The 16,949-nt window shown below is 41.0% G+C and overlaps 1 protein-coding gene across 2 annotated transcripts; it reads right to left on the minus strand.

The window, feature by feature from the left end:
- Positions 1-17: 17 nt before the first annotated feature.
- FBXL3 (F-box and leucine rich repeat protein 3) lies at positions 18-16,742 on the minus strand. 2 transcript variants are annotated; one of them, XM_009085287.4, is made up of 5 exons: positions 16,475-16,741; positions 11,974-12,337; positions 9,820-9,942; positions 6,639-6,810; positions 18-1,791 (listed from the first exon to the last, which is right to left on the minus strand). In XM_009085287.4, exons 2-5 carry the CDS (start codon positions 12,334-12,336, stop codon positions 1,148-1,150), a joined length of 1,302 nt encoding a protein of 433 aa, XP_009083535.1. In that variant the 5' UTR covers position 12,337; positions 16,475-16,741; the 3' UTR covers positions 18-1,147. The 2 variants fall into 2 exon arrangements, with proteins under 2 accessions (XP_009083535.1, XP_018764286.1); XM_018908741.3 differs by lacking the exon at positions 9,820-9,942 and having other exon boundaries at positions 16,475-16,742.
- Between the last annotated feature and the right edge of the window lie 207 nt (positions 16,743-16,949).

Genomic DNA, 16,949 nt, shown 5'->3' on the forward strand with positions numbered 1-16,949 from the left:
TGACAGAAGTAGCTGAATTAAAGTTATACAAAAATTATCATCTATTAAACATCCACTTTATACATAAACATTTCTGAAACAGATTTACAGTATACAGTTAGTTTATACAGCTTAAGCAACTGTTCCAATGTCATTTCTGTCAAACTGAAAGCAGCCAAAAAGTCTAAGGTTTTGTGAAAAGGTTCTTGGTCAACATTCAAATTTTACCTTTCTCACCTCACACTGCTCACACCCACGTCATCAGAATAACATTGCTGGGTTCATTTCACAAACCATGCATTATTCCATCTCACCGTATGCTGCCAAACCGGGTAATGTGCAAGAAAAGCTCATTAACTCCAGTGTGGTTTTAAATACAATGTATCTACATTTTCCCCCAGAATGCTTTCGCTTCCTGAGCTAGACATAAAATACCTTAAAACAGGTTTAGACGCAGATCTGAGATCCCATAAGCAAACTACATTAAAATGCATAGAGCATGGAAAAAACCCCACACTGCTTTTGGTAGCTCACACTACCGGCTGTTAGCGCTCTAAATACATTTTAGATGGATATAATAATCTGTTGAATAAGGTGGTAAACTTACTACTTTAGTTGTCTAAATTTATTATTGTGTATTGCTCTTGCCTTTATGACTTAACAGAACGTGTGTATTTCACAGGCCACTAAACACTCCTCATAATCATCATCTTGCCATCGAGGTGACTGGATTTAGAATACTACAGTCTGCAACAAAACATGCAATTTTGGTGGGGTTTTGCTTGGCTTTTTAAGATCAAATATGATTGTGTCCAATACTACTAATCTAAATCAAAGAAAAACACCATATTAAAACTGGTATTTTGTAAGTGCATTTCAATATTTTAAATAATTTTTATTTCCAAAAATATCTAAGGTCACCTTTAATGACAAGGACTATAAAACAGAAAACTGAATTTTGTTTGGATGAAAACAGGTTCTGGACTGTGAACTCTTTTGGTTCTCAAGTTCCAAAACAATTTTTGAAAGAAAAATTAATTTTCTAATCAAACCATTAATTAACTTGCAGCAAAATCTATATTATTAAATAAGCTTATACAGGAAATTGCAATATGGTAAGCTTGGGTTTAAGGTGCTACTCCATTCGCCCTGGAGTCTTTTAAGGACTTTACCAAGTGGGCATCATGTCTGGGAACCAGACTCTACCAAGATGCTTTGAGACCTCCCAATGAATCTGCTCTAAGCTGTATTTCTGATCAGGAATCAAAACTTCCTCCATAATAGAGAGCTGAGAGAGGCGACCGCCACACATCTTCACGAACTCCACAAAGGCACTGCAAGAGACTTCACATTCTCCGAGGCCCACGGCCGACAGGTACTTGCACCGCTCGGCGATGCAGATCAGCTCCTCGTCCAGTGGCCGCAATCCATTGGCACACACCACCAGTTCAACCAAGCGCGGGCACGTCATCCCAACGCGGCCGAGCACGTCCTTGCTGACCGACCGTCCGAAGTACAGGTGAGTGACGGGGATCTCGTAACGAAAGAACGGGTCAAACTCCTCCTCATACAAGAAAAAGTACATGACTAAATTTACTTTAGGAGAATGCTTGATGAAAGCGTCCCAGCTGCTCTTCTGAATCGTGTGGAACTGAGTCTGTCCGGGATTCTCACTGACCACGTCGATGCGCAAGTGTTCTAACCTGACGTGTTTCTCCGAAGACAGAGCAAGCAGCAGCTCATCGCTCAGCAGGTGGTAGTTCAGCGCCAGCTCACGCAAGCCATGGCACTGGTCAGCCACACAAAGGATACCTGTGAGAAGACAACACGATGCAAGGGGTTACACAGCTAAGACTGAACATAAAATGAGGGAATTGTTTATGTGTGGCAGGAGGGGTGCTATGGGCACCTATTTCAGATGTGCAACCGAGACCAAATCAAACTGGACAACCAGAACATTAATGTTTTTCACAAGCAGGATCCTGTGACTTCTTTGTACCTACATGTGAGACAGACACACACAATGTGACTACATCTCTGTTTTGTTGGGAATCATAAAGAAGTGAACAAACACATAAACAGAAGTGACAAATATATAAATAGCATATTCTGACTGTTCTGTTGTAAGACCACATATACTCAACCTCATTTTTGTAAAAGGTGCTTACTCATGATAAAAGTATTTCCTTAGCCAGCTCTGGAAGAACTGCTGAGTGCCCTGTGGCTGACAAAGCAACTGTGAATGACATTTGTCATCTGAAGAAAGCAAATGTAAAGCAAAAGTAAAATGAATGTTAGATTCAATGTTTAATTCAACAGAGAGGCTGCTACTGTCAGTATTTGTTTTTTCTAGGAAAGTATAAATGCTTAAATTTGGAAAAGCTACAGCAAAAAAGAGGCAAAACAGTAGAAATTAGGAGCAGTAATTTCTAAACCAGCAACTTTCAGATTAATGATTCAATACAATCTGCAGCTCATAGAAGACAAAAATATTAAAAAGAGAATCCGGGTCAGTCTAAGGTTTCCACTCACACTATTTGTAGATACAAGCGATGGTATTATACTGGTAACAGTACTGAAAAAAATGAAAAGCACTAAGAACAGCATTCAGTCCTCTGCATTTCATGTGACCCAGAAAACTGCAAGAAATGTAGGATACAGCCTTTCCATTAAGAGAAGGGATGAGAACATAGCATTTAACATGGAACTGAAAAACCTGAGCTAAATACACTGTAGTTCTGAAGCAATAGGAAGAAATTCAGAAAACTGCAGTTATTTTCAAGTGCAGCTATTAAATTTAAGAGAAGCCTATATTGAACATAAAAACACTTTTTTAAAATCACTGCAAAAGCATTGCATGAATCAGAAGGGTCACTATGATCACTCTCTAAGGAAACTCAGACTCGCTGCTTCAGAATACCTAGGTCTGTTGAGATATAAAGTATTTTAAGCAGTTTCAAGATCCATATACATTTTCTCATCTAAACAAAGCTTGTTGTCCGGGCTGCCATCCTTCCACAAATCTCTGTTAACTTTAAGGGTACACTATGGACCAGTGCAATGCAAAAGGGGAAGAGCTGGGGTACAACTTACTGTGATTTTTATGGGTCTAGAACTGGATATGCATGGTCTGTCAATGCAATTATGCATCCTATATAAAGAGCTGACAATGTATATATACAGTGTAGACAGCTACTCCAGTGCTTGCCTGGAGCCCATGTACTTCACAGAACACCCCTAGGCACTGCCTACACCTTTGTGTCACTGAGAGGTAAACAGTTCTGCTCTCTGATCTTACTGCAGAGTTGCATTAAAAAAATCCCCTAACTCCTGATATTCCTAATGAAGGCACACCTGACACTGCTCTGCTTTCCAACTCCCACCCCAAGAGAAGCAGCCCTCCTACCCCATGCCACAGCACAAATATCACCTTTACAGAACACTTTCCATTCCCTCTGTTCCAACAGTTAGTATTTCAGAGCGGGAACAACAAAGAGAAGTAACTTCAGATAAGTTCACAAAGATCAGAAATACATCACTGCCTTTGTTTCTCCAGCCCAAACTCAAACGTGCCTCTTTATCTTTGTACAGTAACTTAGAGCAATTCACTGCTTTATATCAATCTTTTTCCTTTATCCCTGCAGTAGTAGAGTCTCTCTTGCTCTACTTTCATTATTCTTTTCTGTCCTTCACTAAAAAATTTCTTGAGAACTGACCTAGTAATGAACATTCCCCCCTCCTCCAATCTGAAGACAGTTTAATTGCATCTATAAGTAATTAGCTTTGTAACTCATAGCCCTTTTGTTTCCATAAAGTTTTTCTACATTTATAGCAGCCTGCTAATTATAATATCCCCATTACAAAAAAAATCCAGGTCACATTTTCCTTCAGGAGTCTCATTTTTGCAGCCGGCCTGCTCCTGAAGCCAACTATTCACATACCAGCTTCTTTCTTTGTTGCACTTGGCAGGATGTCCCTCCCTGGACACCAGGTGCCCACAAAAGCTGTGCAATCACTTCCCTCCCCAGCTGGGCAGGGGAGAGAGAATACAGCTAAAAACTCAAGAATGAAGATAAGGGTGACAGGGAGAGATCACTCACCAATTACCATCATGGGTAAGACAGACTCAACTTGGGGAAATCAATATATCATCAATTGAATCAAAGTAGGGTAATGAGAAATAAAACTGAATCTTAATTCACCTTCCTCTCACTCCTTTGTTCTTTCCAGGCTTAACTTCCTCATGATTTCCTCTACCTCCTTCCCTCCCAGCAGCACAGGGGTACAGGGAATGGGGGCTGTAGTCAGTTCTTCAGACATTGTCTCTGCCACTCCTTCCTCCTCAGGGGGAGACCACCCCTCACTCTCTTTCCCAACTCTAGCACGGAGTCCCTCACATGGGAGCAGTCCCCCATGAACTTCTCCAGTGGGAGTCCTTCTCAGACTGCAGTTCTTCACAAATTGCTCCAGTGTGTGTCTCTTCCATACCATGCAGTCCTTCAGGAACAGACTCCAGTGTTCCACAAAGGGTCAAGTTCTGCCATCAAACCCGCTCCAGCATGAGCTCCTCTCAACACTTGCTTCTAAGAGACTCTTCCAGCATGGGCTTCCCACAGGGTCACAGCCTCCTTCTGGCATCCACCTGTTCCAACAGCTGCAGGTGGACCTCTGCTCCACCATGGCCCTCCATGGGCTGCAGGGGCACAGCTGCCTCACCATGGTTTGCACCACAGGCTGCAGGGGCATCTCAGTTCTGGCACCTGGTCAGCTCCTGCCCCTCCTTCTTCACTGACCTTGGTGTCTGCAGAGTTGTTTCTCTTATGTATTCTCACTCCTGTCTCCAGCTGCAGCTGCTCTCCTGCAGTACCTTTTCCCCCTTCTTAAACAGGTTATCCTAGAGGCACTACCATTGTCACTGATGGGCTTGGCCTTGGCTCTGTTGGACATGGGGAAGCTTCTAGCAGTTTTCACAGAAACCACTCCTGTAGCCCCCTCACTGCCCCACAAAACAAGTGCCATGCAAACCCAGTGCATCCACTTTTTTCTCCATCTCAAGGCACACCCATTGCTGAATCAGGCTATTAAACTCCCCTACTGTTTGCTCAGCACTTCCTGGTTTTGTTACTAATGCATCTTACCCCATTCTATTCATCCTCCATGAAGGACAATAGTACTTGTGCTCCTTTAACAGGCACGACCATTTCTTACCCATTGTTCCTTCAATTTACAACCATGCAAGATACATCCATCAGAACACACCCATGTCTCCTCCCAAATTATCAAGCGTATGATGTTCCAATGAAGCCTTCTAGCAAGGACTATCCACAAACCAGCAAAGTCTGCTAGAGCTGACAGGTTACTCTTCGATTCAAGTCCAAGGAAATTACTGTCTCTGCCTAACTACAAATTATTGTTGAAGCCTTTTCCCCTTAACAGACACAGCTGTTATGGCTCTTCCTGTTCTCAGACACAAGGATTCTCAAAAAACAATTTTAGGCTGGAAAAGCCAGTCCCTCAAGCAAATTTAAACAAACCCCATCTATGACCAGACAGCTTTGGAGGAAGCAATACTGCAGTTAATTCTGTGAACACTTTGCTAGACCAGGCTGCTGCAAAACACCAGTCCTGCATTTTCAGGACTTGTTTAGACAAAGCCAAACACAAGGCCTTGTCTGAGAGCTACACTTACAAAAGGTATTAAGTTTGTTTTGTTTGTTTTCACTACAATAACACGCCCTCTGCAACAGTACTGCTTTCCCCTTGTAGGAATCCTGCTGGTGAATTTGACAGATAATAAATCTAGCATTTACAGCTACAATGTATTTGCATGGAGAAAGTTATGGTGTTATGGTTTCTATAGTTTCCACTCATCCTCAGAAGAGGAATCATACTAAGTTGCCACCATTTCATTTACAATTCCTCTTCCCTTTCTCAGTGGAAAACTGTATTAAGCTGATGGTCTGTAAATAAATCTTAAACTTGCTGAGTGTTGTGTAAGTCTACCGGAAATGTTAATTCTGTGAACTTCAACAATCTTGAATTATTTTGTTCATGTATGAGCTGGCTTCATTCTTGTTACAGACACACTTAAGAGTGTTAGAGAAGTACATTTGGTGACTGTAGAAGTTTTGCACAGCTCAGTCTCATCTCCCCTTTTTGATGCTGTCTGAAGTTTTTCTCCAGTAATGACTTTCTTTCAGAATTACTAAACAAGCATCTACCTAATCCGTGTCATGGCAACAGTCAAAACCCACACATAAAGTATGGAAAAGAAACTTGTATTCCAAAAAAGCTTAATTATATTGGAATACTCTGTTATTGCACAAATAGAGCACAATCAATTTGATAAGTTCTCATTTAATACCACATGAGATTAACTATTTGCCCACAACAGACATGGACTATTTTATCATTAGCCCAGTAGTCACTGTGAAGTGGTAAGATAGATGGATTGACCACTAGCTGAAAGTACTTTATTCAGGGACAGTTGCTGATAATACTATACTCATCTTCCCTCTTACCCCACCCCTCTGTTTTCAGAGGTGTACTGGTTTCAGACAGAATTTAATGCACGCATTAAAAAATCCCAACCAACCAACCAACCAACCAACCAATCAAAAAATCCCGAAGAGGCTAACCCCAAAACCACAGTAGCTTACCAGCTGGAGAAACATGAGGACAGCTGCTCATTTTCAACAGTTTGAGCGTGTCGCTGTTGTTAGCCACCAGAACCTTGAGAGATGGATCATCTACGGGTGTGTCATCAATCTTAAGTGAAGAGAGGGATTTGGAGTTCACAAACACCACTGTCAGTGCAGAAATAAAGTGAGACTGAAAAAAAAAGGGAAGTTTAAATGAAAGAGTAGTATGTGAAGTAAAAATCTCAATGGTTTCACACTGTGCACAGCAGTCCTAGGTGTTACTTCCTGACAGCATTTGTTGAAAGAGCATTCTTTTGATATTGCATAATTAAGAAATTATACTAAAACTGACATTTTTAGTAGAGGAAGTATAATCATTTTTTGCTATCTGTTTGTTAACTGGGCAAATCAGAACACATAACATTAGATGTTAATCACGAACCTGACCCTGGGAAAGCCAGTGCACAAATTTAAATCTACAGAAAGACTACAGGCAAAGGGAAAGCCTTAAGGCCCTCATTTTGAGGGTTTTTGGTTTTTTATGTCCTTTGAACAGACGAGAAAAGTCACACTCTAAAAGAAGCATCTTCTAGAAGAGGAATTCCCTCACGGCAAGTTGTGCTGCATTGGTGAGATGTAAACATAGTCAGGAGAGTTTGTATCCAAAGCAAAATGACTGTACTGCCTGCCTACCACCCACATCGGAGTATTTAGGGTTTGGACAGATTTCTTGGAAAGCTAACTGGAGTGGTTCAAACAGAGCCACAGAGCAGGAAATCTATTAATTACTGAATAAACAGCATAAATAAGGTAGAGCAAGTGCTCAGCATTTTTGCATAACCACTGAAACTTATCATTAAAGACAGAGCCCTGGGAACCTGAACTTGAGAAACACAGGGTAAGGAGCAGATAGAGCAGTGATTGTAAAATCCACTAGCGGTATGAAGTGAGTAGTTCATCTTCATGATTTCTTATCAGACTGAGCAAATAGAAGACTTTTAAAAGTATTTTTTCTACACACTACATCTTTAAAAAACTGAGGTGCTGCTTGGATTTCAAACCTGTTTCACTCTGAGCCGCAGGAACATATTCTGAATACAGTTATATGAGAGAAGGCCTGGCAACAATATTTGTTTGTTCTTAGGTGATATATTTGTGATTTTTGATAAAACTGCCACACAATTAGATTTAGAGTAGGACTTACTGCTTTCACGTTTACACAAACTTTCAGAGTAAGTTCATGCAAATGGAAATAAGAAGTTCAACTCAGCATCTTTACGCACTTTGGCTTTAGGGACCATTCCAACTACCCTGACAGTATGCTTATATGTGTTATGTACAGAAGAAAAGATGCTTTAATATTATTTCAACTCTGTATTATGAGAATGTTAGTACTGTGTTTTTATTCTCTGTATTTAGAAAAGGAAGGCTGTTAAATAGAAGGGCAAAGAAAGTTAACCACACTTATTAAAAAGGTAACTTGAGCCTTCTAGTTTGAAGAACTAACAGGAAACAGGCAATATCCTAACATGTAAAAGCTGGTCTTTTCAGTATTGTCACATCTGTAGTCTGCAGTATGATTCTTTAGAAGATTCTACTCATCTAGAACGTACTTAGTGAAAAGACAGGCAACACAACTCTAAATATGAGTTAGAAATATTTGCCACATGTCAGGTCACTTGACAACAAGAGAGCACTGATGAAGATTATGCCAAGCAGTTCAGACTTCCTATGCAGGCTTGATAAAAATAAAAGCCACCACCACCCCAAAAAAATCCAAACCCACAGCAAAGTATTAACCATTTTCCAAGTTAATTCATCTTTGTCTGCTTTTTATCTAATGGACCGGTCACTAACAGCTTCCCACAAGTCACGGCCAAATTAAATTCTTTAGTTTCACTAGTTGTTCCTTATGCAAGTGACAAAACTATTGAAGTTGTAAGCACCAAAAGGCAAATAATCCTTAGAGCTAATTTTGGCTATTTTGAATTCATTTTTTTAAAAGCCAAATGTGAACTTATTGAGAACAAAAAAAGGAAGCCTGTGCTTTATAAGCCTTGAAGCTAAATAAGAACATAGCATGAACAATTACAAGTAATTACTCAGCAAGCTGGACACGACTCTAATATATCCCTCCAGTGAAAACTACTAGATCTAAAGCAGCATTCAGATTAATAAAGAAAACAGTAAGATAGAACTGAAAGGACAAAGTATTTTTAACACACTGCGGATTGCTTTCACTATATTCAGGTTTTCTTATCATCACACCTCGAAAAACATCAGAAAAGGAAAATAAATCAGAACAAAACTAGTTAAATATCTGAAAAGCCTCCTTGAAAATTATGAATTAAAAATACATATTCAAGAGAGCTACATGATGTGGCAGTGACCACTGCAAAGATAATAATTGATAACCTTTCTGTATCTAACCTCACCTGCAGCGTACTTCCTTTCCCAAGGCCGTCTCTATTTTTCCTTTGTCCTTACTGCCACCACCAGCCATGACATCACTGAGCTCTAGCTAATTGTCTACTTGTATCTGGCCCTTCACAACCACTTCCCCGCTCCTTAGCAATAGTACACTTCCACCTCACTAGCAGGAATGCTTCTCTAGAAGCACAAGTAAGAGATTTGTCATCCAGATTAAATGCTTTCTAACAAGATCTGATTTTTGGTAAACATGCAAGGCAAAAATCTTGACTGAAAATTTCAGAAATACGGTGCACTTCACAAAGGATGTTAATGCTTGACTGCCTGATGTGAAGCCCTGCAAATCATGATCCTATTTCTTTCTGAAGAGATTGCGTAAGCCCTATAGCAAGTCCACATGGATAAAACTCTACCACTCATTTGATTGTAATTGTCTCCTAAACAAACCCCACAACACAATTACACAGACCTGAACTGTCTAGCCTCTTAACCTGCACCACGCTGCTCAGCACTACATTGAGGTCAACAGACAGGAGGACTTGAAAGAACAAGGTCAGGCCTACACTCTCATATGATTCAGAGTCTGAATGGAACTTCATATATCCATCACTGTACATGTCAGCTCCTCCCTTTATGACAGGCCAGACCACTAATAAACCTTTCTTTATCCAAGATTCATATTCTTACAATAGAACTTTTCATAAAGTTACAGAAGTACTGTATGAAACACTGCAATACTTTGCAATAGAAAATATACATAATAAAATACCTTTGGTAAATCCATGAAGCTTGGCCGGGCAGTTGAAATTAGCCCAAGTGTTTTCAGAGAGCAATTCACAAGCTGTGATAAAATATCACAAGCTGCTTCTGCAGATTCCTTGCTACTGTCCACCTTAAAACAAAATGAATTTTGTGTTCAGAATGCACTGCAAATACACTCTTTAACTTTTTTTTTTTTAACTTTACCTTCTGAAATGTGATGTAAAAAAACCCCTCTCCTTGTGAATACATCAGTGTTATTCTTTATTCCCCAAAATAGTATGAATCAAAAATCCGAGACTATTTGCTATAAATTTACTACATTTCTAAACACTTTGGTAAAATATAGCATGGTGAGGGGTTAGCTAAACAGTGTGTTCCAAGATACTCATTCCACACGAAATAACAAGCAAATGGAGGGTCTAGAGCCTATTCCACTTCCTCATTACATTCCTCCTTACCAAAATGCAGGAATTCTATAAATCCTTTACCATGTGCAAAAGCCACTTCCTTTTACAGTGGCTCAGTTAATAAAACTGAGCTGCTGGAGAGCTAAGTGCATTATCTATGTACACAAGTGACTGGCCCTTCACTGTTAAAACTACAACAGATGCAATGGATACTCTAAAAAAAAAACCGAACCAAACCAAGCAAACTAACACAAATCCCAAAACCTTCATTAGTCAGCCTGCTGCCCAACCAAATCACTTAGAGTGTCTCCAGGGGACTTCCCCTGACACTCAGATGTGCTTTCTGAATAATCCCTTATGTACAGCAGCCATGACAGCTTCACAAACCTACAGAACAGTATAAAGCTTGATCATAGGATCAAATTTAACTCTACCTTGGCAGCAACAGATTAAGTAAAATGAGTATTCATTTTTTGCTCAAACACAAGCTGAAAAACCTTGATTTTCAACAATCTCATCCTTCTTTGCCTACAGAAAACACCCCTCTTGTTTTCAGCCTTTACAGAGGACTGGTGAGTGTTACAGCCACTTCCTTGTGTATTCTGCAGCACTGAGGACAACTGAAGTGACACATGAAAGAAATGATGGATCACCCTATGAGCAAAGGGCACCCAAAATTCCTTGGGCATAAAGCAACACAGACAGGAGATAAAACACTGGGAAGTATCTTCACTACAGCACTAGGTTTTCTTTATTTGGACGCTGATAAAAGCCCTGCAAACCATGTGGTAACAGCTTGTATCTGGTACTGCAAGCAAGCAGTAGCAATACATGTCATCAGGCAGAGGTGACTCAGCTCCTCACATGCTGATGATTCCAGTATTAGAACTGCCTGATCTCAGAAATAAGTATGCTGAACTTACTGCAGAGCACATTTCCTTTCCAAATTTCTCACATAGCTGATGCATATGCAGCCAGGAGATTCACAGCAGCCTTCCAAAACACACTGCTATGTAAGCCCACATTAAAAGTTTTCATGTGCTGAAAATAATTCCACAACATGAATACATGCACCATCCTATGCAAACCACACCTCCTTTTTCAGTCCCTGAAATGCAGTTGTACTGAGTACAGACAATCCCATACAATTTAATACTAGAACTGCTAGTTGATGCCTAGCAGTACTGAAGCCACTTTCTGTGCATTAAATGTTTTCTAACCATGAATGTTAGAGCCAAGTACCTACAGGATGTGAAATGGAGAAAGGCTCAACTTAGGCATCCTGACTGAACTTAATTCCGAGGCAATAACCCACACACGCAGCCAGATCAGAACTATTTCTGTCCACTTCATGAAGCAAAATTTTAAGCAGCTGAACTGCTACAAAAAAACCTCAAAAAACCAAAAAAGCTGAAACCAACCAAAAAGCTCACAAAAAACCCCAAACAATGAACCAAAAAAGGACCCAGAAAAACAAACAAAAAACCACAAACCACACCACTAGCCAAAAAAATTCCCACTTAACAGAAATAAGACAATGAAAAAGTATGTTCAATACTGTTATTCCAAGTTTTGGTCCTGAAAATATACCAAAACAAATTAATTGGGAGGTAACTTCCATGTCTACACATTCATTTAGAGAATCCATTTCCTCCATATATTAAGCCTGAAAACAAGGCCACCTACCACACTGAGAGCTGCCCTATTCCTTTTAGAATAAAAGTCACTTTAAAAAAGCCTATAAAATACACTACCTTGAAGCTAACATACTGCAGGTGATTGGAATGCCTCTTTATTATTTGCTTGATTAGTTCGGGGTGTGTAGTCCTCAGGTTTGACGTGGCTGGTTGATTCAGCTCAAACTCAAAGCACCTCCAGAGATCAGGCATATGAAACACCTGGTTCCAGCTCCTGCAGACCTGGGATGCATGAGCACGATCCAGAAGTGGCAAGTACTGGAACACCTGCAGGATAATGTCTTGGAGAAGGTTTGCCCAGTCAGGACTCTGCACAACTGTGGTTTTCCTCTCTACAATCTTGTGTCTCTTGGATTCCTTCTCAGTTGTGTCTTCAGATGAACTGCTGTTGGCCTCATTAGATTTCCTTCCTCGTTTCATTCTACAGAAGTAATAAAAAAAAATTATTTATTTTGTAAATGTAAAAGAGCTGAAAACAGTATTAATAGAAAGCATGGAGTTGAAAAGGAGTATTTTATGCATCAACACCTTGGCAGGGGTTTTTTTTCTGCCATATATAAAGGAAAAAAATCCCAAGTTACAAACCAAAATGGCAGTCCAGAAATAACATTATCATCTAAACTGATATCTTTACTATTACTTCTTTAATCATTAACATTGCCAACCCATTTATAACAGTCACTCTCCTTTTAGTGTTTCATTTGAGTGTTTGAGAACACTTTGAACCTAATTTGTTTTACTGTGTTGTTGACTATTACTCTACTGTTCTACTAATGGAAGGATAATCTTCTAAACAATTTTTTTGAACACGGACATAAATATTCTTGGCCCAGTCCTATTTATTAGGAACTACACTTGAAACTGTGGAGATAAAAATCAGGCAAGGAAGAAAATAATTACTGTATACATGCTTGCAAGCACTGCATATTGCAGATGTTGTATCAGACCAAATAATTTTTTTCTCAGAGAAGAGGAATATTTTCTTTTAAAATTTATTTATTTAAAATACATTGCTTTAATAGGCATCTGTTTTAAATATCCTTGAAAATATATTTCATCAAGTCCATTGGTGTGCTTTCATTTTTCCAGAAGATTTTCAGTAACAGTCTGGAAGTTTCAACCCACCAAAAAAAATTTAGAGAAGGGCCAGAAAAAACTCTTCAAAGTTGTATTAAATTCAGCAAGCCTGCAGCAAAAAGTTGTAGTATATGCTCTTTCCATAATTACATCACTTAAACAACTTCTACCTTATATTACATTATTGGAGAGAAAAATACCCTTACCACTACATATATCTGAAATACATCCAGGGCTCACTGGGTTTTAATCCAAATATGTTCTTTGGTACATGCCATCTTACAAGTGAACTTGGCATCTGATCATTTATTTTTAAAAGCCTCAGTGTGATGCACATCATGTCCTAAAGGGCTCTGCTGCCTCATACTCAACTACAATGTGCTCAATTCCAGTCTCTAAAGAGCTGAGAGAATCCAGGGACAGGGTGAGCCTGACACATAAAGCACCCCCAGCCTCCCTGATTTCTAGAAGATAAACAAGGACTTCATACACAGCAAAATCATCCTGGTTTAACATTCAAGTACAATTGCATGTCCAGGATTATCATATGCCCAGATCCCTCCTGGGATCTGAAAAGTTACATTTCCCTGCTATGTACTGCAACTAAGTCCTGGAAGTACTTCCTGAAACAAGATGTCACATAAAAATTATTCTGTTCATAATCCAATGCATCACAGATTACTTTCTCAAAGGCAGCACCTCCCTATCTTTAAAAGGCTTTAATCCTAGCTACTCACATGACAGAAGCAAGCTATCACTTAAGGTCTAAAGCTACTCATAAGATGATGCAGACAAACCTGAACATAGTGTCACGAAAGACTGGTGAAAAAAATTTGTCTTGACTTTTTTCAACTCCTATTTTTACTCCCAGCACACTTGGAGGCAAGCAGAGGATGAAAACAGTACTGGGCAAAAAATCTCTACTTGCTCCTAAGAACTGTTTTCCGTGATTCAGTTCCTGTCTATGGGACTATGCAGAACACAATTCCTGTGCTGGAACAAGCTTTCTGCCTGAAACAGAGCTCTGCTGCTGAGCCACTTCATCAGTGAAGAAAAGGAAGAAAACTGAACAGTGACTCAGAACCATCTGCAACTAACAAAAATATAAAGGAATTGGAGTTTGCAACCGTGAAAATGGAATTCAACTTAAAATTAATCAAGAATTAATTGGCAAATCCACTGCAAGCCTGTTGTGTTTCTGTCAGAGATAATAACTCAGCATAGTGCAAGAACAATATTTATAATAAGCTAGTCTGAAATGCAACATTAGTTTAAGCATTAGGCAAAACAGAAATTCCAAACAACTAGGTTATAAGGAGCATTCACCACAGGCAAGCTATTAACTTGGCAAATTCAGGCTTGCCTGTTTGATGTCCAAGTCTTTCCAAAGCCATCTGTAAAAAAGCTACAGAAGGTACTGTTAGACTGGGCTCTCTGAGTCCTCCTTTACAGAGATCCTGTCTGGTCTTTTGCTAGCAAGGTAGTAAGTCTGCATAAACATTCCAGTTAGGTAGGCTACTTTTACCACTGCATTAAGGTAAGGTTTGTGGTTTTTTTTTCCCCTCTTTTTTGTCTCCCTTTCAGAGAAGACGAGGAGGGAGCTGCCACTGACAAAACTGTATTAATTTTTCTTCTGGAAAAAAAGCCTCTGGAATGTGTTGATAGGAGTAGACCAGTCACTGACAGCTCTCACTGTGCACCTCTGAGATAAGTGGGATGAGCTCTAAGTAGTTAATATGTGCTGGTTACAGACCAAAACCCACTCATGGAAGTTGTGGGATAGCATCCCAAATTTTTGTAAACAGCCAACTTAAAAAACAAAAAGACAACACAGCCATTACTTAGAGGTATACTGATGTTTTCTTCTTCCAAGAAAATAAGAAGTCACAGGTTCTAAATGTCATGACTTAAAGCAAGGGATGGGGACATTCCAGACAACTTTTTCTGTTACTGATCTTGTAATTAAAGACATTGAGATCAAGATTTTTGAAACATTCAAACGTATTTCCTTGCCAAACTTTTTCCAAACCTCTTTTCCAAAGGAAAAAAGTGCTTAAGCTCAAGACTAAAAAATATTATTTTAAGAACTGAGTGACTGTTTTGTCATCTAATTTTTCACAAATTTGTTCATCTAATTTTTGGGTTCTCATTTCAGAACTTAAAGTATCAGAATAGGTTTTTTTAAATGTAACTGCTTTTCAACCTCTTCACATGCCAACAATAAAAAGTATGAAATTTAAAGAATGCGTATTTGCCACAGAAGTTTAAAGAGCTATCTGAAAATATATCTACTTTTAAAAGGCCGCTTAAGAGATTAAACCTTTCTGGACATTTAACATAAGAAAAAGGCAATGCAATTAGAAGTTCAATTCACTTTGCTTTATGTATCCAGTAATTAAAAGATCTGACCATTTGAAATCCAAGGCCAACTTTTCAAAAGGATGATGTGGATGCAAAATTCCAGACTAGCAAATTACTGTATAAGTAAAACCTACTTTTCAAGGAATGATTGCTTATCACTTCTTAGAAATGCATGAACCATCAACCTTGCTTTTAACTCTCTCTGGCACACTCAGGATACACACATATCACTGTTTTTCAAACTGTTGCTATAACCTACTTTGCTTTAGCAGCTAAGATTTTGTCAGTAAGGAAAATAAACCCAAAAAAACCCAAACCAACAAAAATACCCAACTCTGTCGAGGCAGAGAGATGGGTAAAACCCGGGTGGCGTGCCTGACTCCTTAAAATCTTCCAAGGAAATTTCTCCACCTATTATAAGGACTCGTTTCTGAACTCCGCACCTGGGCGCAACCCACGCTATCTTGTTTGCAATAGTCATGTCCAACCCTAATCACACAGTTCAGTCACGGAGCAGGAGGAGGAGGAGCAAAGCACGTGCTTGACATTGTTTTTATTGCCGAGTAAGGTGCAGCCAGAACACAACGGCAGTTAAAAAAAAAATAAAACCAACAAAAAAAAACCCCACAGCCAAAAACAAACAAAACAAACTGTGCGGAGCTGTTTGCACCCGACTGATAACGCTTTCCCAAGAGCCTGTCCGACCGAGCTCGCTGTGCCTCAACCCCACTGTTCATGGAACACCAGGAATGCGCTGAAGGGGAGCACGGGCTGGAAGAGGGGGCGACCCGCACACAAACCCAACCCCTCCCTGCCGCAAACAGCCTGTTCTGCTGGACACAGCGAGGGCTCCACGACTGACTACCGCTATCACGGGAAAGCCGCGAGGCAGCGACCCCCAAACACGGCGGACTAGCATTTAAGGATCCCTCGCTACTCCCGGGGAAGGCTCCCCTCAGGGTCGGCTCCTTCCGGCCCAGCCCCGGCCCGGGGGAGGGGGTTCCGACAGCCCGGGAGGCCCCGAGCTCCGCGGTCCCCGCTGCTCGGAGCCCGCTCCTGGGGCCTGGGACCCCGCGGATGGTGCCGCTGCGCCGCCGCTCGCCCCTTCCCGCCCCATCACCTGGCGACTCCCTGCTGCGCTTCGCATTAACCGGGGCTCGGGCCGCGCTGGCGCCTCCGCTCCGGCCACATCAGCTCTCTCCGCCAAAGCCGACCCCAGCGCCGCCTCCGCCGCCCGACCGTCCGGTCCGGTCCGTCCCGTCCCGCCCGCGTCGCTGCTCTGCTCCTTCCCTAGCCTCGCTCTCTGTTTACTTCCAGCGGCGGAAGCGACGCGAACCAGCCAAAATGGCGGCGAGCGAGCGGGCGGGGAGGCGGCGGCCCCACCTCCCCTCAGCGCCCCCGCCCGCAGCGCCTCGGAGCCAGGGACGGCGCCGGCTCCTCCTCCCGCCCGTCTGCGACTCGGCTCGGAGCTGGGCGCGTCTTCCCTCGGGCGGGAGGGGAGCCGTGCAGTCTACAGTCGTACCGGGGCTAATCCCGGAATCAATTAGGTTGGAAAAGTCCTCCGAGATCATCGAGTCCGGCCTATGATCTATCGC

This window comes from Serinus canaria, chromosome 1 (genome assembly GCF_022539315.1).
Source record: "Serinus canaria isolate serCan28SL12 chromosome 1, serCan2020, whole genome shotgun sequence".
Classification (NCBI taxonomy): domain Eukaryota; kingdom Metazoa; phylum Chordata; class Aves; order Passeriformes; family Fringillidae; genus Serinus; species Serinus canaria.

Bases quoted from the DNA above. Each gene is read 5' to 3' on its own strand.
- FBXL3 (XM_009085287.4), bottom strand. From the start codon at position 12,336: ATGAAACGAGGAAGGAAATCTAATGAGGCCAACAGCAGTTCATCTGAA. The intron at 9,943-11,973 runs GTAGTGTATTTT...TTTTGTTTTAAG, and splicing joins TGCAGTATGTTAGCTTCAAG to GTGGACAGTAGCAAGGAATC. The intron at 1,792-6,638 runs GTAAGCTACTGT...GTCTTCTCACAG, and splicing joins TCCTCATGTTTCTCCAGCTG to GTATCCTTTGTGTGGCTGAC.